Genomic DNA, 27,272 nt, shown 5'->3' with positions numbered 1-27,272 from the left:
ACTTTACACTTCATACATCGACCATGGCCCCTTGCAGATGCACTTAGCAGGACACCCTCCTATTGTCTCTGTACCTTCTTCCCACTTATCAATTAGATTGTAAGTTCTTTGGGGCAGGGACTCATTTTCCTAAATGTTACTTTTATGTCTGAAGCACTTCTTCCCTTTATATGCTATTTATATTATTTGTTATTTATATGATTGTCACGTGTATTACTGCTGCGAAGTGCTATGTACATTAATGGCCCTATATAAATAAAGATATACATACATACAAGTTTTCCCCACCTGTATGACTACCAGTTGTATTCTAGCATATACGGTATAGAGAATATTGATGCAACAGCGCTTCCCAAGCTCAGTGTGAAGAATACACCTGAAAGTGCCAGAATGGAGGGCAAAATGTGTTTTTTCTGCAATAAACTTGGCCACACAAAAGAGTGTTACTTCAGGCCTTTTGATGATGATGATGAGGATGTCTCTTATGTGCTCCCAGAATAAGATATGCCTACGCCCTTGAACATGAACTTCGGCAGCAAGGGCAGGACCCGCTGAACGCTGAAAATGTCTGCCTGCTACTGCAACTGCAAGAAAAGCATGGTGGGTGCAGGGAAACTGCAGTAATTACAAGCAAAAAAGAGGACCACTGTATCCCTGATGATCCATAATCTTCAAAAGTTAAAAGGAAGAGAAAGAAAAGAGGTTCTCAGCTTACCGTGGAAGTTGGAAACACGTCCACAGAAGACCCTGCAACATCAGAAGTGGGCTGAGATGTCCTGCAGCCTAGAGAAACTGTCGGATTTGTCCCAGGAATGGCGGAATCTCCAGAGGACCCCAAGCAGAAGTCGTGTCCGCCAAAGAAGTGTCTGTTCGATTCTGACAGTGAGAACCCCTCAACAAACAGTATCAGGGAAGCGGAGCCGGAACAAATTAGTGACAATCGCTTGACCAGCCCTGAACATGCACGGCAAAAGGCCAGACATGACGGTGATATCCTCCATGAATGATTGGAAAAAGAGATAGAAGCTAATGACGAACTACAAAGTGGTCTGCTCACACTCGCCTTTGAGTGTATGACTGTGATGAACACAGAATGTCGCTTGCGTAGTAACTTCGAAGACCTGATGACTGAGCTGAAGACAGCAAATGCTATTATTATTGACAGGGTCAAAAAAACAGAGCTGCTCTGACAAAGTTATTGCTGATGGGAAGCAGAGGTATGCAGAGGCTCAGAAGAAGGCCCATAGTCTCAGTATAAACCTTGTCCTCCCTTAGTAGGAGTCTCACAGTCACATCACAGATCTTGAAATCTCTCAAAGGGAATTTCACAGACTCGTTGCAGAACTTGTAATCCCTCAAAAAGAGGTTCACAGTCTCGGTACTGATCTGGAAGTCTCTCAGAAGGAGCTTCATGCTTTCAACACAGAGCTAGAATTCTCGCACCAGGAAATTCACGTCTCAGCACAAAGGTGTATAAATGGAAGGTTGACCACGGAAAGGTCCTGAATATTATAGACTGTACACAAAGAACAGAAACCTGACAGAGGAGATTTCATATTTGACTAATCAAGAGGAAGATTCACGAAGACAAAAAGGTGAAGAACAAAATTCAACAAGAAATGTTGGAAGTACAGTTATCACTGAAAGAAGCAGAGGGCGCTTTTCAGCAGAAAAGGCGTGAATCCCTATGTCTTCAATTAGAACTTCTCAAATCAGAGCGGACTCTGAAAGAAAAAAGAGAAGCGTTCTAACACTTCAGAAATACTGCAACGGTCATCATACAGGCTGCTTCCAGAGGAACGAAAGCTCATCAGCTTTATCGCTAGAATAAAGTAGCCTTCTCCAGTCAATATGGATAATGCAACGAGAAAGATAGATTGTAACAAGGAAGCAACCCTGTCACAATGAGGCTTCAATACGAACCTCAGTAGTTTGAGAAACCAGCAGGGAGCTAGTTAATTGCAGCTAGACAATTAACCAGTCTCCACCTATTAATCAGATAGGTTTAGAAACTTCTGCTGAAACTGCACCCAGAGATTCTTGAGCACACAGGATTACTGTGTGTTGATTGCAAGACACAAGGGGACCAGACTTATATGCGTGGACACAGAGGATGCAGGACCTTGCCAGAGGCTGGACCATCAAGCAGACATCTATCCAGACTCCGGAGAATGACATGAAAGGCCACCTGCATTGAGGTACCTTTTGAGACTTTGGGGTGATAGACTGGTACGTGGCTTTTCCTCTCAGTCTTGTAGAGAGGGACTGTGGAGTGAGTTAGCCCTTACATAGGGATAGGTGTTTGTTATTTTGTTTATTTTTTTTTGTATACTCTGCATTATTTAAAGGGACAGACTCAATAAAGCCATGTTTTATTTTCCCAAATCTGTCTCCTTGTGTGTACGTTTGCACCTCCCTCTTACACAGACATACGCAGATTTGAAGCAATCTGTAACTGTGGTCCAGTCAAATGTTAGGAAGTATTTGCAGCAACAACAACCGGCTTTCCACAAAATTCAGGAAAGAAGAATTAGGACTGAGAAGTACAATGGAAATTCAGTTATGCTACCGTAACCATGTGACTAAAACCAGATTTCGCACAATGAAAATAGTCAATATAATATAATATATATAATATATATGTGGTTTAAAGTGCGATAAATGCCCTTATAGCGCGATACTGCCTGCTGTGCGATTCACAAAGAAGTGATCACAGTATCGCGCTATAATGGCTTTTTATCACCAATAAACAGTCAGTGAAAAAAAAGTTGCACGATAGGTAAAAAAAATGGCAACCTTGCCGTTTTTTTTATGGTAACCGCTATTGACAAAGCAGTGATAACTGATTCGTACTATAAAAGCTCACCATTTCTTTTCACTAGCTAAATCAAACATTTTTCTGCACAGTATTGATACCAGAGGCCATCAGGGGCTTCCGTATGGTCCCCGTGGGTGTCCAGGGGACCTCAGGTGTCCGAACGGGTGTCTGGGGGCCCTCGGGTGGTCGCCGTGGGTTTCTGAGGGTCCTCAGGTGGTCCCCATGGGTGTCTCGGGCCCTTGGGTGGTCCCTACAAGTCTCTGGGGGCCCTTGGGTGGTCCCTGTGGGTTTCCAGGGGTCCTCAGGTGGTCCCCCTGGGTGTCTGGGGGCCCTCGTGGTCCCCGCTGGCCTGCAATACCAATCCTGAGGGCAAATTTTTTCCCCAATACATTGAAATAAATACACCCCCTTCCCCCCTCCCCCCCCAACACATACAGTACTGTAACGAGCAAAATAATTATTATCAGATATTGGTTGGCTTGTGCTTTTATTTATTGAATTGGGGTATTTAGATGCTTGTGTATATATATTATTATTGTTCATTTTTGGCCTTCATGCTTTTTTATTAGGGTGACCATTGACTGCTATAGTGGCTTATCACGCCCATATTATATTGGTATGATGTACCACTATGCCAATCAATGGGTACAGAGGGGGTTTAGTGGGCCCGTGGTGGGTGATTAGGCCTCCCGATGTGGGTAGCGGGGGAGGGTGGGTTAACCCCTTAATTACTATAGCAGTTATTAAGGGGATTAAGGGGTCAGGCGCCATTAGATTGTATTTTTTCATTTATTCTTGCTGGCATTGGAGGACATGGCCCTGGGGTATGCTGACGAGGATGCCCTTCATGATGGCAGGGGTAAGTAGAAAGGTTTATATACTTTATTTATGCTGGAAGGCTAATGTTTGATTTTATAAAGGGCAAATGAGCTATTATAGTTATTTAGGATAATAGTTATTTTGGAGAAGAGAGAAAGAACACTATGTGATGCACTCAGCCCTACTAATGAAAATAATAAACTTTTATTTATTGAAAAATGCAAACATAACAAATATATTTAAAACCTAAAAAGTGTACTGTGCAGTTCTGATGTGCGTTCACTCTGAATGACCAGGTGGTGTCATAACTCGTGTGATGCACAGTAGATAAGAGAAACTGTAGATTCTCACAATACTAGTGTGAGAATATAGTGGATGCACAATGTGTATAACCCTGTGGGGGAAACAACTAATGTGCACTCTACACAGGTGTTGTAATATACAGGCACTGAGAGCATTAGTAGTGCATTTGTAGTGCAACTCTGTGTTACAAGGCTGCAGTGAGGTGCATAACACTGCTGCATACACAGGGAGCCAAATGCAAACCCAAATAGGGAAAGGACCCCCCTGATGACAAATCAATGGGAGCGCTGCTAGGAGGTGGGTGCAGGTAAGTATACCCCGTTATTAACCTCATGAGGGTGCTCCAGACTAATAGCCAGGACTCACACTTTTTGCAGCTCCTTCCAGGGGGGGGGGGAGAAATGTTGTCGCAACCCTGCTGTGTATATATACTAAGGGCTAGCTAGTGCCAGCAGGAGCTCTCATATGCCTAGTTTCTAGCTAGTGGGATCCACATCTGTGGCCCACATCAAAGTTTAAAGCTAATCTACAGGACGTGAACAAACTCCTATGAGTTTGACACTGCAACAGTACAGCCGGCGTCGCTATGACGTCATCCCGACGCGCGTTTCGTTCCAACAAGGGAACTTCTTCCGGGGAACGAAACCCTTGTTGGAACGAAACGCGCGTCGGGATGACGTCATAGCGACGCCGGCTGTACTGTTGCAGTGTCAAACTCATAGGAGTTTGTTCACGTCCTGTAGATTAGCTTTAAACTTTGATGTGGGCCACAGATGTGGATCCCACTAGCTAGAAACTAGGCATATGAGAGCTCCTGCTGGCACTAGCTAGCCCTTTGTATATATACACAGCAGGGTTGCGACAACATTTCTCCCCCCCCCCCCCTGGAAGGAGCTGCAAAAAGTGTGAGTCCTGGCTATTAGTCTGGAGCACCCTCATGAGGTTAATAACGGGGTATACTTACCTGCACCCACCTCCTAGCAGCGCTCCCATTGATTTGTCATCAGGGGGGTTCTTTCCCCATCTGGGTTTGCATTTGGCTCCCTGTGTATGCAGCAGTGTTATGCACCTCACTGCAGCCTTGTAACACAGAGTTGCACTACTAATGCTCTCAGTGCCTGTATATTACAACACCTGTGTAGAGTGCACATTAGTTGTTTCCCCCACAGGGTTATACACATTGTGCATCCACTATATTTTCACACTAGTATTGTGAGAATCTACAGTTTCTCTTATCTACTGTGCATCACACGAGTTATGACACCACCTGGTCATTCAGAGTGAACGCACATCAGAACTGCACAGTACACTTTTTAGGTTTTAAATATATTTGTTATGTTTGCATTTTTCAATAAATAAAAGTTTATTATTTTCATTAGTAGGGCTGAGTGCATCACATAGGGTTCTTTCTCTCTTCTCCTATACGCTAAGTTTCACCCTGATAGCACCTCCCTAGAAAGTCTATTTTGAGCTGAGCAGGATTCTTCCCTCCCCACCCCTCCCCCTCCCCTTCCCCCACTGACTGTAATAGTTATTTTGCCCATTACTGTATGTATTGGGGGGGGTGTATTTATTTGAATGTATGCATATTTATTTAGGCCCAGGATTGATACCGCAGGCCACCGGGACACCCATGGGGACCACCGAGTGCCCCCGGATACCCACAGGGACCACCTATGGGGGCCACCTGAAGGCCCCCAGACACCCGCTGGGAACACCCGAGGGCCCCAAGTCACACGCGAGGACCACACGAGGGCTCCCGCCGGCCTCTGGTAGCATTCCTGTGCATAAAAACAAAAAATTACTTTTATGTGTGTTAGGGGGGTATAGGGGTTGTTGGGGGCACAGGGGGTGGGTGGGTTGTGTATTGGTGGATAGTTCATATTGCAATGTTTATTGGGGGCAATTGCTCCCAATAAACCTGCTATTGTGCCTTAACCCCTTCATTGCTGTAGCGGCTATCCGCTAAAGTAATGAAGCTGCTTTAATATAAATGTTATTAATAGTGTGCATGAGCAGGGGGTCTCCTGAGCTGAACCACATTGGTTTATGCCTCGGGGTCCCCCTAATTCCTGAGATACAGTCCCCTTAATGGAGTGCCTTTATTTCAGTGGGGCGAGGTGTGTATAATTTGAGGGAGGTGTATTTATTTAAATGTATTATGGGAAAAAAATTGTCCACAGGATTGGTACCGCAGGCCAGAGGCAACCCCGAGGGCCCCATGATACCCACGGAGACCACCCGAGGGCCGCCAGACACCGACGGGGACCACCCGAGGATCCTCGGACACCCGCAGGGACCACCCAAGGACCCCTGGACACCCACGGGAACCACCCGAGGATCCCCGGAAACCCGCGAAAACCACCCAAGGACTCCCGGACACACGCAGGAACCACCTGCAGGGACCACTTGAGGGCCCCCCGGACACACACGGGGACCACCCGCAAGGACCACTCGGAAAACCCCGCTGGCCACTTTTATTAATGCTGTACAGAAAAAAAAATGCTTTTATGCATGTCTCCATCTCTTTTGCGCCAGCCTTTAGCCGGTGAAAAGAAATGGTGAGCTTTTACAGTACGATAAACTTATCACTGCTTTGTGAATAGTAGTTACTGGCAAAAAACAGCGGGTTTGCCATTTTTGGTGACTTTTTTTGGTGATTAAAAGCTATTATAGCGCGATACTGCACTGTTATCACTGCTTTGTGAATCGCACAGCAAGCATTATCGCGCTATAAAGGCATTTAACGCACTTAAAACCACTTATCACTGCTTTGTACATAGGCCCCAATGTATCAGCATGATTAGATCGCTTTCATTACTCATCATAGAAGTCTATTAAGGGACCTGCAGCAATCAGAATAGTGTTAAAATTTCCAACAGATGTTGACACCCTATTAGTCTTGTGAATTAAGTCTTGCTACTATCATCTGTTTTGCTTTCCTCCACGTGTGTCACCACGCTCTGCTTGCACCTTACTCCATGGGAAAAAAAGGCATTAATAGTAAAGGTTAAGCTTCTCTTAACTTGACTCACTGCCACAAATGCCTGAGCCTCACTGTGTGGGAGAGAGCATGTAAGCCCCTCACTTTGTAAGCTTGACAACACAGACATGGTGCACTGTGCTTTGAAAAATACCTTTGTCATTCAAATCAGTTTGTTTAAAGGGGGGGGGGGGGGGAAGGCACATAAGATGTCAGCTCAATTAATAACAAATGCATACCAATATAGTTACAAAGGAACTACATTTCCTCTAGGATGTTTTAAACTTAGCTGGAATTTTAATGCTTTAGTAACTTGCACATTTGGTGCACAGATAAGCTCCATACTCATTAACCAAATCCATTTTACAGTTCAAAGACTTACTTAATGTTGTAAAAATATGCCGGCTTTCTCTTTACATTTCCTGATGCTACCCATTTAAGTTTTAGGCTGGGTTCATTATCTGTTAGCATAACAAACAATAAAAAACAAAACAAAAAAAACAATTAAATTGCAATTTTGTGTGGTTCCCATCCAGGATTCATTTTCCCACAGCTTTCCAAAAGCACCAACCTGTTTCTGCAACCCTTGTATATTCCCTACATATAATACTAATATCACAGGGCTGAATAAGCACGCAGCAATAAGCAATAAAGGTGCTAAATGCACGAAGTAGCATACAAGTTTGCTTCGGACAAGATAAACACCCTACTCTTAGCAGCTAATCTGTCTTGTTTTTAGCATTCTGCAACAAAATTATTGTCAGAAAGGTGTGAGGATGATTTATTTTGGCTACGCACTCCTGAACCCGAATTACTCAGCCACTGACATGCAAATACTGTAGGGTAGATTGGTTGTTCCTACTGAAGTGCACCATCACAACACAGCAGTTACCACAATGTAGAGAACACCCTGTGAACTGATCCTTCACTCTAACATTGTTCTGCTATAAAGTTGTGGCCTCTTTTCTTTGCTTTGAAAAGTGCAGCATGTATGTCATTTTGTACTTGAACAACGATGTACTGCATTTAATACATGGAAATAGGGAATTATTACACATTGCAGAAATCATGGGTGAAAAATGCATGGTAGTTACTGTAAATATGTAATAGATAGAGCTGCAACGTTGTAAATGCTGTACACTTAAAACACAACTGGATTGACAAATTTTAAGAAAGCATTATTTTTTTATACAGGGCTGTTTTATTTGTAGTGCTACGGACTTAGATTGTAAGCTCTTCGGGGCAGGGACTCCTTTGCCTGTTGTTTTATGTCAGAAGCGCTTATTCCCATTGTGTTATAATATTATGTCACGTCTATTGTAAAGTGCAATGTACCTGGACGGCACTATATAAATGAAGATATACATACATACATACAGACTGCACATTGCAGCGGATGTGATAACTCGATATCCCTGCTCCCTTTTCACACTCTGCCTACTGAATGGTGGCTTCTCCCGCAGGCTGCACTTGATGTGAGGATTACAGTGCACCAAGACTTCTCTACCTTGTTAACACTGAAATCACTGTCCAGTTAGCACCTTGCTGCTGGAAGGGCTTTCCCCACATTGTTCTGCAAATAACCTCTTCGTATATGAACCACATCACTGCTGTCTTCCACTGCAATGTGCAGCCGGAGTAATAACATGTACTACAGTACTTGTACACCTGCACATATTCAACTTTCGACAATGTATTGTACAGTATGGAGGTACTTTGCTTTAATTTTACTCTGTGATTCAGCGTGCAATTGTGGCCAGTGGCAATAGTAGGAACTACATTACTGTATATTCACATTTATGTGACATATTAATATTTCATCCCTGTCCAACATTTTTTGCAATTACCAGAGCATCAGGACTACCTACAATTGCAAAAGACAAGCAACAGGAGCACTTACCCGGCACATCCTGTGCTATTATCCCCATATTACCTTTCATACCCAACATAAAATGATTTGATTCACACAATTGTTGGGTTTAAAATTGGCCACAGTTTAATTGAAGACATTTATATCCCAATTATCAATGTTATATTATGACCTGACCCAGATTAATTTACCAAGAGCATCAACTCATGAGTTACTACTTTATGAAGGCAGATTTAATATTTTTTTTGGGGGGGGGAAACATACCTCCAGCTGCTGCTGTTCACGAAGCCCACAGCGTTATATTTTACCATTTTTGCTTCCATGATGATTCCAGGGTCTGTGGGCAGAACAATCGTCAATCTCTCTTACCCCTATCCCGTTACATCCCAGCCTACCACACGTCGCTGTGCCGCCCCAGGCATCCCGGCATCTTCCCATGCTACATACTGCTAACGTCACCTCTTCCCCCACCTGCTGGGTGCTCTTGTTAGAACTCCGGCACTACATGCTGGCTGGCACGGTGCCTCGTTATGCTTGGCATCTTCAGGACGGTGACTGCCGTTTGCCTAAAAGTTCCCTGGCTACCAATCTCCGTCAAATGTAAAACACTTAGTTAACAAGCTTCTTATAGCTGACACAGCCACAACCGTATAATTTTAAGAAATGCTCAGAGCTAACTTTCCTATTGATGCAAAGCCTCTGCACCTCAACATTTCACCCTTACTAACCTACATGTAAAGAAGACTTTCAGGGAGATTCTCCATGAAAGTGCAGGACCTCTCTTCATTGACTATTGAGTGAATTCTGCTTAGGGGGGAAATCGAAAAATGATAAATGTTTAAGCAAATGATGTGGAAGTCTCCCTGAGAAATAGAGCGAATAGGCCAGTATGGTTTCACCTGCTGTATTAAGCAGCAAGTACAGCTAGGTATGTCACCCACAATCTTCTATTTGATTTTACATGGAGAAGTTGGAAGCAGGTAGGCAGCCAGACAGTTTTTATAGTTAGGTAAAAGAAGCGATAGAGCAATACCAAGAACACTTTTTACGTGAAAAGGTTTTTTTTTGTCTTGTTTTTGTCTACAGTGCTTTGCACAATGGATAGTTTTTTTCCCCTTTTTATCTTTATCTATTATAAACATATTGTATGAAGTTTCCAACCTAAATCTGATATACAGTAGCTGGTGCAGGTCTGTGCTAATCTCAGGTTGGTCTTAAAAATGTAGGCATGGACAGGTAGATCTGACTATAGGAAAGGACATAATCAAGGCATTTAGATGCACATGACCACAAGGCAACACTGATCTGTGCCTCTTTGCTGATAGAAAATTGACAAAAGGATTGTGAAATTACTCCAGAGGTTGTTCAGTATGTTGTCAGAACTTCAGACGTTAGGTGCTCTTTTTAATAGCAGATGCTATAAGAGCTGCACTTCCATTTATTCTTATATTGCACTACTAAAAAATAATGATTTGTACACAGCCGAATATAATACATGCACACCCCAAAGAGTTTACAACCTTACTTTGGTGCCTTGAGAAAAGAAGATTCCTTGCCCAAAGTCACAAGACATAGGCTCTGGGACTGAAACTAAAACTAAGGTACCCCACTACAGTTTAATGTGTTCAGCAAAAAGCCACTTGTTTTCTAACACGGTTTCAATCTCAATAATGAAACCATTGGTGATCTACTGTAGCTATCCTCTTTTTACTAGAGAAATTCTGTTTCCTAATGAACAGAAGGAGAAGGATAAAAAAAACATACTCTTGGTCCACTGTCTTGATGTATGACATTTGCTTAATTTCCCTGGAATACAGACTATACCTCCCCATGAGAATACGGAAAAGATACTAGTCTCCAGCTCCAAGTACAGAGTTAATTGGCTGGCCTAAAATTCAAAGAGGTGCTCACACCAGAAATGAATGCTAGTAGAAAGCCATAGCCTGGCTGCATTAGTGTGTTTGGTATTCTTTTCCCTAACCAACTAGAAAGCCCAAGCCAGCCCAGTCTGCCAATCTATTCTTTCATTGCATTCCCTTGTTATGTACTGATACAGAGCTACAGGCAGTGTTGGAACAGACTCAAATGAGACATTTTTGTGTAGGCTTCAACAGTTTATGGTGAAAGTCAACACCCACGCCTATAACAGATTTGTGTTTGTATTTCCTGAGTTCTCATGTATTTAGGAAACATCACAGCAATAGTTTGCCCTCAGCAAAAAGATAATTAAAAATGTTTTTACACAATGTATAGCGTAATTGGGAGACACAGCTTTTCACACATATGTTGCAGGTCACATCATTTACTTGGAATTGAAAGAAAACCAGTACAATCGGGGGGCCACAGGGGCAGCAGTGAATTGCTCTGCAATGTGTTACTTATCCCGTTGGCAGCAGAAGGGTTAAGGTCTCAATCAGTTGACCCTTGTAAAAGAGACATCCAACTGCATACTGTACCTTCAAAAAAATCACACATTTGCTGTCCTCTCATCCAATTCTGCCTGCGTGACCAAATATTAACCCTCTCTCCCTTTTCCCCTAAGAATCTTCATTGCTGGGGTTTTACATTAACCCTTTCATTGCCAGAAGGGCCTACGGGGCGACGTGGGGCTGGAGCATCTGTCAGGAAACATGGCCATTATTTTCTCTCTTCTTTACTCCCCGTGTGTGTTCATGGAGAGGAGTTTTTCTGCATTAGTCAGTGTAATAACCCAGGCCCAGAACCCTGGAGTGAGAGGAGCCACGGGCCAGTGGCAGCTGTTGCTGCTGCTGTGAATATCTTTGGCTTGGGAAGGGGGGCTGTAAATATAGGGAAGGAAGAACCCACTGAGCTGAAAGAACAAACTCTCTGGACCTGTCTGACACTTGGGGTCAGAAGGTCACTGGAAGCTGGCGGAGGCAGCTTAGCAGATTGGAAGCTCAGAATCCCCCCTCCAACATCATTTACACAAACAAGCAGATGGCAGGTGTCAGCGGTGACAAAGAGCCATCTGTGCAGCGAGGAACATCCCTTCCATTCTCTCACAGGCTACTTCATTAAATCCTCAACTTCAGAGGGACTGCGCTGCTCACTGTAGCCATTAAAGCACTTCTTTCGTTGCCTCGCTCTCTCTCGTTCATAGTTTGTTTTTATGATTGCCTTTCCCATTTATAATATCTTGCTGTCTATTTACTGTATCATCTACTATTGCCGTTTGACTCTCCATTGCCGTCTTCTCAAACTCTAGCTTGTAAGATCTCATGAGCAGGACCTTCATTACCTTCTGGATCTGTTTGTGCATGTTTGTCCTTATTTGTATGTAACTCTGTTTATGTCATTGATGTCCCTCTGTACTCCTGCTGTGGAATATATCCCACCCTGTGGAGTTTAGGTGGCTCTATTAGGAGGTATACCAGCCAATGGGCTCTCTTATCTTATTTTCATGCTTTCACTTTTTCATGCTTTATCTCTCTTAATCTTGATATTTCTTCCTCATTCTAATGACTGTATTTGTCTCTTTCATTTCTTCCCTTTTCTAATTATTTTCTCCTCTCTCCTTCCCCCCCCTCTCTCTCTTCGTTTCCCATATTCTCTTTATCTCTTATTCATTCTCCAACACTTTGTATCCTCCTTTTTCGCTCTCTAGGTACCTTTATGTAGTTCTCATTATTAACAAATACAATTTTTACTTCCTAACTTTGGTTAGCAAGAGCAAAAAAAACCATGCAATATAAGGTAGGATGCAGTATGTTTTTTAAGCAAATAATGTAGTTAAAATCACAGTATAACTTGGCAGCTACCCCATACAGCAGATGCCAATGATAACAAAGGAATTTGCTGTCCGTTGTTCGCCTTTGTGAAACTCAAGCTGTTTGTAGGTGCCACTTTGTCGCAGAAGGTCCCACAAAATATTCATATGTCACTTTCTTCCACTGTACTGATGTACTAGTTCACTGCAAGAAGAATTCTAAGCTGCCTTATAAACAGCTACTGGGCGATGCAGTTCTAGCTTTCGTAACTCAGCTGGGGGATGTGCAGGCAGCTCACATCTGCTAGTATACGGCACTAACCATAGTCTCTATGCACATCTCTATGTGTCTCTATGTCTCATAGTCTCTATGCACATACAGTATTTCATGAACAAAATAAAATTGAACTCCTACAGGTATCTTCTCTTCTCTACTTATCACTCTTGTTGAGAGATGTTTACTTTGCAAATGATACACTGTTAAAAAATAAATTCAACACATGCACAACATCCATATTTTAAATCGGCAGCTCATGTTCACTTCTCCCATACTCTGGAAGATGAACACAATAAAATACAAAGCAGTCATTCTCTGTGAGTAACGTCTACTGTGAGTAGCAATGCAGAATACTATTGGAGCACCCAAACTACAGTGCTATATCACATGGTCAATTGTCCATTCTTTATAACTCCTATAAACGCAGCTATGACCTCTATAAGGAATCTGTGTAGTTGGAAAGCAGGGGTAATCGCACCACAAAAAAAATATATGGTAACTGGGAAGGGTCTGCATGACTGGTCACCTGTATATACACATGTGCATATCTCTTTTCTCTTTCCCATCCTCTTTCACATCCGTTCTCTCTCCATAATCAGGAGAATAAATATTATCCTAGAACATTAAATTCTGCATTACATTGCCTCTTATTTTCCATATTTCAATACACATAGATTTGCAAATGACATTAGACAGCCGCTCCTGGCAAACAGTTAATATGAAATTGAGTACATATCTCCCCCCCCCCCCCCAAACACCTGTCAGCGGCTCTGATTGTAGACATTAACTTTTTTTATACACCTATGTCTTTGAATATGTTGATTAGTTAAGATTATCTTATTTTATTAATATTTGCTCAAATATTTATATTTATAACTGTATATTAGAATTTACATATATTAATAAGTTTACACATTGTATATTTATATTAACATGTAATTACATGTATGTATATATAATATACCGTATTGGCCCGAATATAGTGCTATGTTTTTTCCTAAAAATGTCCTTCTGAAAACTGTACTCGTATTAAATGCGCAGCCTAACACCTTTTATTTTTCATGTAGAACACCTTCAAAACTGTAGGGTCGTATTACAGTATGTGCGTAGCTGTACTATATTCGGGCCAATGCTGTAATATATACAGTAGGTTTATATATGTGGATGAAGGACACTGAGTTTGAAGCAGGGGAGCCTGGTTTAAATCCCGATGTGAACTCCTTGTGACCTTCGGCAAGTCACTTTATCTTCCTGTGCCTCAGGCAAAGACACAAAATTAGAGTGTATGCTCTTCGGGGCAGGGACTAATTGTGCCTGTAAAATTCTATGTACAGCGCTGTGTAAACTGTCTGAACTATACAAGGAAAAACTATTATTATATATACAATTTTATATAGAGAATATTTCCCTTATTAAGAATTTCCTTTCCACTCACAGAGTAGCAGTGAACACAATGAGCTATGACAGCTGATTTTGTGGTGTGTTACAGCCAATCAGGAGGCTGAAGAAAAACAAGGTTTTGCCTCTCCCATCAATACTTATAGGTCTACAAATAATCTCCAAAATGTAGAAAATGTGAAAGACTTCAAATATACCAGAACCTTGAATATGGAGTACAGTTGTGGGCACCACTCCTTAGGAAAGTTTAGTAGGTAAGAAAAATTAGGGTGCTCAATCCCCAGGTAATTTCATCCAATACAAATTGCAATAAAGCACTAACTCTGGAGACACCAGTGGGAGTGGGTAGGTAAACCATAGACCTGTAAGTAACCAAATGATGTTTGTCAATACTCAACTATAACAGTCTAAATCATAAGACCCACTCACGTCATCTCCAGGAGCGATTGCTGGCGTGCCAGCCACGGGGAATCCAGAGACCAGATGCAGCAAGTAGAAAAAATGAATGGCGCACAGCCAGGGAGCCAGGTGTAAAGCAGAAAAAGTACCTTTATTCAGTGCATGGTTGGAGACAAATTCACCCCTTGGGGGACAAAAGCAGGAACCTCCTACGCGTTTCGGACCAGCAGGTCCTTTATCAAGGAGTCATGATAAAGGACCTGCTGGTCCGAAACGCGTAGGAGGTTCCTGCTTTTGTCCCCCAAGGGGTGAATTTGTCTCCAACCATGCACTGAATAAAGGTACTTTTTCTGCTTTACACCTGGCTCCCTGGCTGTGCGCCATTCGTTTTTTCTACTTACTCCTTAGGAAAGACATAATTTATTTATTTATTTATCAAATGTTTTACCAGGAAGTAATACATTGAGAATTACCTCTCATTTTCAAGTATGTCCTGGGCATAGAGTTATGATGGAACTAGTGAGTGCAGAGAAGAGCCACCAAATTAATAAAGGAGATGGATAATCTGATTTATGAGGAGAGGCTAGCTAAATTAGATTTATTAACATTAGAAAACAGGTATCTAAGAGGGGATATGATAACTATATACAAATATATTCGGGGGCAGTACAAGGAGCTTTCAAAAGAACTATTCATCCTACGAGTGTAGTACAATCAATTCAGGGTCATCCCTTAAATTTAGAGGAAAGGAGATTTCACCAGCAGCAAAGGGCAGGTAAAATGTGGAATTCATTACCCATGGAGACTGTGATGGTAGATACAATAGATATGTTCAGAAAAAGGTTGGACATCTCTTTAGATGGGAAAGGTATACAGGGATATACCAAATAAGTAAACATGGGAAGGATGTTGATCCAGGGAGTAGTCTGATTGCCAATATCTGGAGTCAGCAGCAGAGAACAGCGCAAACCTGATATCACCAATAGTAAACACACTGTGATAGAACAGTCAAAATTGCCGTGAAAAGAAATGAATGATATATAACTAACCCTACAGGAGTGATATTGTCGCAGAAGGTCCCTAGCAATCGTGCTAATAATAAAAAAAACACAGAAGCGCAACAAAGTAACAGAGGAGCAGAAGCCGGTTAACAGTCGAGTGGTTGATTGGGACATTCCGACTGCAAGACCCTGACTGGTCATAATGCTGTTTTAATTCTGGGAGCATGTGAGTAGAATTAGCTCACTGCTCACTTGTATTTTATCTACATAAATTCTTCTATCTATGTCCATTTTTTTCTCTTTTATGAATTTTGGAGGTCCAGCCACACGTATCATACCAAGATCTTGACCAGATTTATTCTGAAAACACCTGATTTAATCCATTACCACGTGAGTGGGCATCTACTGTATAAGATTTTTCACGTTTTTCAATTTTATTATTAGCACGTTTGCACTATGTCTATTTTTTCTTCTTCATGAACTACAGAGAGATTTTTTTTGCGCTGTGAAGTTCTTTGCTACCAATATTTGTAATCAGGAAGGAATTTATATTTCCCATTATGCGATACAATATCATTAGATGATATTTCACTGTTGTGTTTTCTTTGCCTTCCTCTGGATCAATATACTGTAAGTGCAAATATAGGATGAAGTATCTGTTGTCTAAATGTCGCATAGGTTTAACTTGATGGATGTACAGTATGTCTTTTTTCAACCTCATCTACTATGTAACTATATCACTATGTAATATGTCCTTAAATCCACCTATCACTGAACATCATTAAGAGGAAGGAGACAAATCGATGCGCCGAGGAATATCATTGAGGGCTGGATAGTTACAATGAGTGCCGGGATAACTTGATACACTGGCAAACAGGCCTTCTATGTGGCTAATGTATCTTAAACGACATGTACAGTACCTAACTTTTTCTAATGTGTCAATGTCTCCCATGGTTGACCGACAGTACTATTGAGATTAAAAAAATAATTCAGTATCGACTTTTCTTAATTTTTTATTATCGTCATATTACTATCACATTTATATATAGCCCAACTCTATCTTATATATACAAGTAATCCCACTAAGCACCACCTTCTCCTGGTCAGAGAAAATGACACACACCAATATACACACACAATGTTTGCTTTAACGTGCCAATCGTATGGGCTATTGATGCAACCTCTCCCTTATTTGTAATGCAAAGAGAAAAAAAATCCTTTCTTCTAAAGTTTTCCATTGTCCACAACTACTGTAAGACGACCACAAAGATGCATTTATTTTTATAGCAGAGAGATGAAGTGGGGCATGCAGCAGTTTTAATGATGACCAGGGATATGTTGGTGACCATTTATCAAGCTGTCGATGCACATCAAATGCTTTTTTCCCCACCCCTTCATTGCTTGCACCTGTGTAAGGCCGCGCTTATAGTGACGGCAACTGCAATGTCGACTGCGACAAGGAATTCCACTTCTCATGTTCAGATCTCATTCATAAGTCCTGGAGAGCTGTGAATGAGATCTCTCCTAAAAACCAGAAACAAATAATGACGTCCACTGATCATCACAGGTGTCACCAGCAAGCCGATGAGAACCTAAAGAGTATCTATATTTCCTCTAGCAGTTCCTCCGGCAGTTCCTCTGAAAAAATCATCCTCATGAAGAGCAAATAAATAAATGTGCAGTAAATACAATATTTATTTTTGTGAAAGGGGAATTTACTGTTTCGATAGTCATACAGGGCTATAAAGAAGACCCACAGCCTTACCCTAAAAATGATGTATAGTATAATTATAATTAATATCTGAACCTTTCAACCTACCTTTATATAATTTTTAAAAATTACTTACCTAGACTAGAGGGTTCCCTGGAGCTGATATGTTGTCCTCCAACCTCTGTAGGGTCAGGACTCATTTTGCTGGCCCGTAAGAGGACCATGGCTAAGCTCCAAGGGAATATTTGCTTCAGGTAAGATAAAAGTGTGTGTGTGTGTGTGTGTGTGTGTGTGTGTGAAGGGGCAGGGGGTGGGGGGAGGGTTTGCTTTAATGTAGCCCCCAACACACTACCTTGGCAGGCTTGTAATGTTCAAACCTGCAAGAGAGTCCTTAGCTTGGGTACCTATAGTGATCTTTGTGGGCATCGTGGATTAATATTGTTATCAGCAGCTGTGATTATTTGCATAGGTTCCAATGGTGTTTCTTAGGTATTCTTTCTGTAAACAAACGTTTTATTATCCAAATACTGAAATGCATGTGAATGGCCATTAATGATCGATAGCAGTTACTGTATCACATTTTGGTCAATTGAATATTTTTTATTGGGCCAACCAGGTACGCAGCACTTTACAATTTTTACAAACATTACAGTACAATTACAAAACAGGGAATATAATAAAACCGATGGGAAAAGTGCATTAAGACATAAATGGAACATTAGGAGAAAGGAGTCCTTGCCCCGAAGTGCTTACAATTTAATTGGCATGCGGGAGACCAACAGAAAAAATGTGTAAATTTAGGTGCATTGGTTAGAGTGTGGTAAGAGCATTCAGTAGCAAAGAGCATACTGTAGTTTTGTGAGTAGTCTTCATCCTGGACTACAGTATTTAAACGGTTTGTTGGACAGGGTGAGGTTTCAAATGGATTTTGATGGTAAAGAAAGAAGATACTTGGCCGGCATTGAGTGGGATAAAGTTCCATAGATAAGATGCAGCATGTGAGAAGGGTTGTAGTAACACGGGGGGGGGGGGGTGAGGGGAGACTTGAGAAGAGCATAGAGAGTGCGTAGGTGTATAGTGAGAGATTAAAGCTGAGATGTATGGCAGGGGAAGATATTCACAGAGAGAAGGAGAATTTAGTAGTGAATGCGAGTTTTTTTAGGGAATCAACAGAGAGGAGAGTGAGGTTATCCTTGCAGAAGCCGTTTAAATAGATTGATCAGTATGGCAGGAAGTCCAGTAAGGAGAAGGTTGCAGTAGTCCAGACAAGAAAGAATGAAGGACATGCCCTAACATTTTAGTAGTAGAGAGAACTCAACAGCGACATCTACTTCCTATCACACTCTACAAAGCAAACAGGAAAAACAAAGCAAAGGTTGTAGTTTAGAAATGTTATGGAGAAAGCAGCGGCAAGACTTAGCAATAGCATTAATGTGAGGGGAGAACAAAAGAGAAGAATCGAATATGACTAGATTGTTGAAAGTGTGCAGTCATACTTAATACTGCTTTATACTGCAGCATGTTTACTTATACAATACTATACTGTGTAAACTACTGCTTTTAGATGGCAAGGCCTTGGTTAAATATTACAGTGAAGCAACGCGTAAGGCCCCTCCCACATTAATAACTATATACAGTAGGAATGATGCTCTATTCTGCCGAGACAAATGTTTCCGGTCTGTCTCAAAAGTGTACTGACCGCTGCCATTTGCAAACCATGTACATTTTAGAAATACCTGTTATATTCCCCTCTGGTCTACATTTCTGATATTTTTCACATGTACCTAAATAATAACAATCATGTATGTGAAACCTTCATTTAGTACGTAGCGGTACTGTGTTTACAGGTATTATAATAGTATTGGTAATACACAATCATTTTTGCCTATTTAAAAAAGGTCACCAAAATATGAGTCGGAAAAAATAATTCTGGAAGAAATCTATGAAATCACAGTTAAAGAGATATGGTAGGTCTCCTATTAGTTTACATACGGTACAGTATATAGTAAGGAGGGCAGGTTTACAAATTCAAAACCCAAACTTCAAAAACTTCCGATCCAAATGAAAACCCAAGAAAGGCTCATCATCTGATTTAATTTTTTTTCTTTGCAAACTTTTGAGTTCATAAACATACTGTAAACCTACAAAGTTAGTGTAATCCTCCCTAGTGGGATTACTATTGTCCATTGAAGGGGTTAATAGGTCATTAAAGCAGCAGTTCAAACAATATCCTACGTGTGTTTTTTTAATAAATCAGTTCTGTGATATGAGAAAATACTTGTAGCACTTAAAAAAAATGTTTTATAGACATTTTTAATGTTTCTAATTTAGGAAGCAAAGTGACAGCCCCCTCCCCTTCTGATAGGCTCTGGCTCTTGAGCCCCGCCCTCTCTCTAGCAGTGCACCAATTGTATCTAGTAACTGCCCAGTCAATCCTATTCCAGGACTACATTGCCCACAATGCTGTGCAAAATCTGAATTAAATAACCCGGAGCAAGCGATTGATTACAGGAGAATGGATCAATCTGCAACTTAGCTAATCACTTGCAGTGTGCAGATTGTATTGATGCACATATTGAAAGGGGAATATATATATATTTATTTTTAAAAAAAAAGGTAGCTTGAACTGTAGCTTTAACAGATTCATGTATAGGAGAGGCCCCAGCTAAATGTAACTAATTCCATGTATCTTATTTCATGTAACATATTTCAAGTAACCAGTTTTGTTGCCAGAGTAGTCCCTGTCAGGGGACCAGCCCCTCCTTAGTTCCAGATCTTGGAACTAGAATCTGCTAATGGTAGATCTTATTGGTTGAAGATATCTGTATCTTGTCCAGTTACAGGGGCAGGATAGTGACATTGCTCATTGGTTTACAAGGAGCTGTAGAAGCTGCCAGACCCCAGGCTCTTGGAGGACACCAGACAGTGGAGTCTCACTGTGTTAAGTGTATGGGGTTATTAGTGTGTCCTTTATGTGTAACTTTGAATGAAAAATGTCCGTTCACCTTTTTGTTGTTTTGCAGTTAGGGAAGGGAGTCCCACAGCTAGAAAGGGCCCCTAATCTATTATGAAGATGCCATAGCTGCTATCGATCCTTCAAGGAGGACGTGTGTGACAGGTCAAGACAAGGGATCCCAAAACCAGGGTTCCTGGGAACTGTCACAGCTAGAGTTGCTCTAATGCCAGCTTTAGCATATGCACACCAGGCAGCTACAGTGAAGACTTCTAGGTCAGTGTAAGGATGATTGGTAGATGGGAACCTGGATAGAAGTGCACCCCCATACAGTCTTGAAAAGCACCTGGGAGTGAGTCCTGTTCACTGAAGCTATAGAAGCGCAGTTCCCCCTAAACCGTGGGCAAGGGCAGGTGATTTAAGCAATGTGTACCTTCCTGCGCTTGGCACCCAGGGAAGTAGTATGTAAGCACTGTCTTGTATCAAATAAAGAAACCTGTCTATCATACAAAGTCCCTGCCACCCTTCTTAAACAGCTTGCAGAACCAGCCAGCACGGATGCCAACACCCAGGGAAAGCGGTATGAGAGTCTATAACAATCTTTGTCACCACCTCACACACCTGTGACCCTCCTTAGTAACAGCCGGGAAAGGAGGGGTTACATTAGCAAAAATGGAAAAAAAAATATTTCCAGTTTTAGTTTTTCTCCGTCTTTAAAATAAAATAAATCCAAAACCAATTGAGTTACAGCAAATCCAAAACAAGTTTTTGTTTAATTTCTTTTTTAGAATTAATACACCAGGGAAGTGAATTTAAAGTAAGATTTGGACGCTGCTGTTATTGTGGGAATGATGCAATTGGCAATTTAGTCCATCTAGTAAACTGCCAGGCTATGGTGGCAACCCATGAATGTTTTGTAGACTGTACCACGAGTTCAAATAGAGTCTCCTGTACTGTAGTTCTGACAGCACACCCAGAGCCGCCAGGAGGGGGGGACAGCCAGGGCTGGTATTCCGGGTCTGCTGGCTTGGGGGGAGGGGGGGAGCTGGCCATCCAGCGCCGCAAATTTCCTCTGACCAGGCCATACTGCCGGTCGCGGCAGGATCCCGGCTCTCAGCTGTCTGCAGGACCATTGCCGGCGCGCGATGGGGCTCTGACGTCAGCGTGCCGGAAGTAAGCTTGTCCCAGCTTCCGGCGTGCCGACGTCAGATCCCCGGTGCGCTCCGGCAGTGGAAGTTTGGCAGTGTGGGACAGAGAGAGGAAAGGTCCTGCAGCTGAGAGTCGGACCCGGCTGCGACCGGCAGCAGGGCCTTGCCAGAGGTCGGGGGAAATTTGCAGCGCCAGCTGGGCCGCCCCAGCCAGCGGACCCCCGCAGACACCGGGCCCGGCTTGACCCAAGGTAAGTCTGTATTTTAATATCATTGGGGGGCTTGGGGATATTTGTATATGTATTGGGGGGGGCTTGGGGGTATTGTTACATGTATTGCGGATGCTTGGCCGAATTTGTATATGTATTAAGAAGCTTGGGGGTATTTGTATATGTATTGGGGGCTTGGGGGTATTTGTATATGTATTGGGGGCTTGGGGGTATTTGTATATGTATTGGGGGCTTGAGGGTATTTGTATATGTATTGGGGGTATTTGTATATGTATTGGGGGTATTTGTATATGTATTGGGGGTATTTGTATATGTATTGGGGTTATTTGTATATGTATTGGGGGCTTGAGGGTATTTGTATATGTATTGGGGGTATTTGTATATGTATTGGGGGCTTGGGGGTATTTGTATATGTATTGGGGGCTTGAGGGTATTTGTATATGTATTGGTGGTGAAACGCATAGGGGAGGAGGCTGTACTGCAGCCTGCTGTGTCCACTGTGTGTCTCCAATAAAGCTTTGGTGTTCAATTTTGGACTGTGACGTCATTAGACTGTTTTGCTGTTGCTCCGGATGCACCTTTCCCTTCTACATGACCTCTATGCCAGGTGCACGCTGTAGGACTCACTGCTGAGGAACTATTGGACCCAGGACGGATGAGCTGACAGGGGTAAGATTGCTGTTTTTCCCCTGAGCCCCAACCTTTATAGTGGTCTTTTTTCATCCTCTCATTTTCCTACCAGCCCTGCACAATCAGTGCTTCATTCAACTTTAGCCTAGGAGCGCATCACAGTCACATATCTCTGGATTTTTATATGGGTTGGGGTAATTTTTTATATGTATTGGGGAGGGTTTTTTTTTTTTAATTTGTATTGTTTTATTTTTTTAATGGATTGGGCTCTTTTTTAGATGTATTCGAGTATTTTGTAGATGCATTGGTGTCTTTTTTTAGATGCATTGGGGTCTTTTTTATATGCACAGTATGTGGGTGCGTTTTATATGTGTATTTTTTTTATATGTATTGTTTAATTTATATATATGTATATATGTATATATGTATATATGTATGAATGTATGTATGGGGGGTTAAATGTATTGTTTTTCATATGCATAGGGTAGGTGGATTTTTTGTATGTATTTGCGGGGGTGGGGATTTTTGTATGTATTTGGTGGTTGCAAGTTTTTTGCATTGGGGGGTGGGAAAATTTTTTTGGAGGGGGTGGGAGGGGGGGGGTGGGGGGCATTTAGAATTGTAGTCCTGAACCCCGTGAAATCTGTCTGTGGCCCTGAGTACTATCAGTGAATATATAGTTACATAGTTACATAGTTACATAGTAGAGGAGGTTGAAAAAAGACGTACGTCCATCAAGTTCAACCTATGCTAAATTTAGACAACCGATACTTTATTCTAGATCTATACTTACTTATTGATCCAGAGGAAGGCAAACAAAAAACCCCATTAAGGGGAAAAATGAATTCCTTCCTGACTCCAAGAATTGGCAATCGGATTAATCCCTGGATCAACATCCTTCCCATGTATACTTATTTGGTATATCCCTGTATACCTTTCCCATCTAAAAAGATGTCCAACCTTTTTTTGAACAAATCTATTGTATCTGCCATCACAGTCTCCATGGGTAATGAATTCCACATTTTAACTGCCCTTACTGTAAAGAACCCTTTCCTTTGTTGCTGGTGAAATTTCCTTTCCTCCAACCTTAAGGGATGGCCCCGAGTCCTTTGTACTGCCCGTGGGATGAATAGTTCTGTTGAAAGCTCCTTGTATTGTCCCTGAATATATTTGTATATAGTTATCATATCCCCTCTTAGATGCTTCTTTTCTAATGTAAATAAATCTAATTTAGCTAGCCTCTCCTCATAAGTTAGAATGTCCATCCCCTTTATTAATTTGGTGGCTCTTCTCTGCACTCTCTCTAGTTCCATAATGTATTTTCTTAGGATTGGTGCCCAAAATTGTACTCCATATTCAAGGTGTGGTCTTACTAATGCTTTGTAAAGGGGCATAATTATGTTTACTTCCCTTCCATCCATTGCCCGTTTGATGCAAGATAAGATCTTGTTTGCCTTTGCAGCTACTGCATGACATTGGGCACTATTGCTAAGCCTCCTATCTACAAGCACTCCTAAATCCTTCTCCATCAAGGATTCCCCCAATATATCTCCATTTAATTTGTAAGTCGCCTTTTTATTCTTGCATCCCAAATGCATAACCTTGCATTTATCTGTATTAAACCTCATTTGCCATTTACCTGCCCACGTTTCCAGTCTCTCCAAGTCCTTCTGAAGATAAATTACATCCTGCTCTGATTCTATTACCTTACACAATTTAGTATCATCAGCAAAGATGGAGACTTTGCTCTCGATCCCAACCTCAAGGTCATTAATAAACAAGTTAAAAAGCAGGGGTCCCAGTACCGATCCGTGAGGTACTCCACTCACGACTTTAGCCCAACCTGAAAAAGTTCCATTTATGACAACCCTCTGATGTCTGTCCTTTAACCAGTTTTCAATCCAGGTGCATATATTATTACTGAGTCCAATTTTCTTTATTTTGTACACCAACCTCTTGTGTGAAACTGTATCAAAAGCCTTTGCAAAATCTAAGTAGACCACATCAACTGCATTACCCTGGTCTAAATTCCTACTTACCAACTCAAAGAAACAAATAAGGTTAGTTTGGCAAGATCTATCCTTCATAAATCCATGCTGACTATTACTAATAATTTTGTTTTCCATTAGGTATTCCTGAATATTATCCCGTATTAAACCTTCAAGTAGTTTCCCTACTATTGAGGTCAGGCTTACAGGTCTGTAATTCCCCAGGTGTGATCTAGCTCCCTTTTTAAATATAGGCACCACATCTGCTTTACGCCAATCTTGTGGTACTGAGCCTGTGGAAATGGAGTCCTTGAATATTAAATATAATGGTTTTGCTATTACTGAGCTTAACTCCTTGAGAACTCTTGGATGTATGCCATCGGGGCCAGGTGCCTTATTTACTTTAATTTTTTCAAGTCGCTTATGAACTTCTTCCTCAGTTAACCAATTGTTCCTTAATATGGAGGTTGTGGCTTCCTCCTGTGGCGCTACTATTGAACTTGATTCTTCCCTGGTAAACACAGAGGCAAAGAATTTGTTTAATACCTCTGCTTTCTCCTTATCTCCAATAATCTGCCTACCCATCTCACACTGAAAGGGTCCTATATTTTCTTTTCTCATTTTCTTGTTATTAAGGTACTTAAAGAACTTTTTAGGGTTGACCTTACTTTCTATTGCAATCCTTTTTTCATTATCCATTTTTGCTAATTTAATTTCCCCTTTGCAATTTTTGTTACATTCTTTATAATTCTGATACGATGTCTCTGTCCCTTCTGACTTAAAAAATCTAAATGCCTTCCTCTTCTTGTCCATTTCCTCCCCTACCTGTTTATTTAGCCACATTGGTTTTGACTTATTTCTTTTATACTTATTACCCAAGGGTATACACTGATAAGTGTGCTTTTCTAACAATGTTTTAAAGACTGCCCATTTATCTTCTACATTTTTTCCTGCAAAAACATCATCCCATTGTGTTACTACTAGATTAGACCTCAGTTTATTAAAGTCTGCCTTTCTAAAGTTTAAAGTCTTTGTTGAACCCAAGTAATCTGTTTTTTGATAATTTATTTCAAATGAGACCATGTTATGATCACTGTTACCCAAATGTTCCAGGACTTGAATATTTGTTATTACTTCTACATTGTTTGATATGACCAAATCCAGAACTGCCCCATCTCCTGGTTGGTTCCTCAATAATTTGGGTCATATAATTGTCTTTAAGCACCCCCAAAAACCTGTTTCCTTTTGTTGTAAGGCTAATCTCATTGCCCCAGTCTATGTCTGGATAATTAAAATCCCCCATTATGCAAACATGACCCAGTTTTGATGCCTTCTCCATTTGCAAATGTATTTTAGCTTCCTCAATCTCACAGATATTTGGTGGTTTATAGCATATTCCCACAAACATTTTCTTTATACTTTTACCTCCACTGCTAATTTCTATCCACAAGGTCTCTACATTTTCATAATTCCCTTCATAGTTATCATCCCTTATAATAGGTTTTAGATCTGGTTTAACATATAGACATACTCCACCTCCCCTTCTATTTGTTCGATCCTTCCGAAAAAGAGAATACCCCTTTAAATTAACTGTCCAGTCATGAGTTTCATCCCACCATGTTTCAGTAATGCCTATGATATCATACTGCTCCCTTGTAGCTATTAATTCAAGCTCCCCCATTTTATCTGTCAGGCTTCTTGCATTAGCAAGCATGCATTTAAGTTTTTTTTCAGCCTGTACTATTATCTTATCTGCTCCTTCCTTTCTGCTCCCACTTGGCTTAGTCTTTAGAAGTTTTCTAGTATTATCTCTATTTACTATGGGTATCTCACTGCTTGTCAAACTTGCACTTGCCCCCATTCTACCCCAATACCACCTTGTATCCACCTCTATTCCATTTAGTTCATCATCTGTTTCATTCCCCTCCTCCCTCCATCCTAGTTTAAAATCTCCTCCAACCTTTTTAGCATTCTCCCCCCTAGCACAGAAGATCCCTCTTCATTGAGGTGCAATCCGTCCCTAGAATATAGATGGCACCTCTCAGAAAAGGAGTCCCAGTGCTCTAAAAACCCAAACCCCTCCTTCCTACACCACTTTCTTAGCCATGCATTAACCTCCCTGATCTCTGACTGTCTCCCTGCGGTAGCGCATGGCACTGGTAGTATTTCAGAAAATACTTCCTTAGAGGTCCTTGCCTTAAGCTTTTGGCCTAGATCCCTGTAATCATTTTTTAGGACCCTCCATCTTTCTCTAACTTTGTCATTGGTGCCAACATGTACCAAGACCGCTGGGTCAATCCCAGCCCCCCCCCAACAATCTGTCTACCCGATCCGCAATGTGCCGAACCCGAGCACCCGGGAGACAACAAATTGTTCGGTTCATGCGGTCCTGGCAACAGATTGCCCTATCTACCTTCCTAATAATGGAGTCCCCTACCACCACAATCTTTCTTTGCATCTGAGCATCCTGAGTCCCCACTGTGCTGGAGGAACTATTCCCCTGGCTGCTAGAGGAATTAGTATCCCCCAGCCTTGCCATTTCTGCCCCAACATTCCCAATATCTTCACTCAAGATGGCAAATCTATTGGGATGTGTCAGCTCAGAAACGACCTGCCTCTCCCTGTTGCCCCTGCTTCCCCTTATAACTATCACCCAGCTACCTACCTGCTCCTCAGTAACAGCAACTAAGCTACCTACCTGCTCCTCACTAAAAGCGCCACCATCTGCACCACTAGTCGAAGCAAGGGCCTGCTCAGTGAGCTCTAATTCCCTTTCAAGATTGCAAATGTCCCACAATATTGCAAGTTGCCTCTTCAGATCAGCAATCTCTGATTCTAAAGATACCACCTGCTCACACTTCTCACAGCGGTATGCTCCTTGGAACAGCTGCTCCAAGTGCACATACATGTGGCAAGATGGGCATTGAGTGGCATTTTCAATCCTGCTCATTCTAGCAACTATGAAGTTTATAAGTACTAACAGTAAACTGTACTTCAATAAACTATACCTTGTTTAA

The 27,272-nt window shown here is 41.6% G+C and overlaps 1 protein-coding gene across 1 annotated transcript in view; it reads right to left on the bottom strand.

Moving 5' to 3' along the window:
• Positions 1 to 1,451: 1,451 nt before the first annotated feature.
• The window catches only part of LOC142492358 (uncharacterized), a 116,626-nt gene continuing 90,805 nt past the window's right edge, over positions 1,452 to 27,272 (bottom strand). Inside the window, exon 5 of the mRNA XM_075595005.1 lies at positions 1,452 to 1,516. Within this exon, the coding sequence (XP_075451120.1) occupies positions 1,452 to 1,516 (65 nt within the window). The remainder of the gene's footprint in view (positions 1,517 to 27,272) is intronic.

The sequence above is a fragment of the Ascaphus truei genome, chromosome 4 (assembly GCF_040206685.1).
Source record: "Ascaphus truei isolate aAscTru1 chromosome 4, aAscTru1.hap1, whole genome shotgun sequence".
NCBI lineage: Eukaryota > Metazoa > Chordata > Amphibia > Anura > Ascaphidae > Ascaphus > Ascaphus truei.
This window is presented reverse-complemented; position numbering and strand designations above follow the sequence as displayed.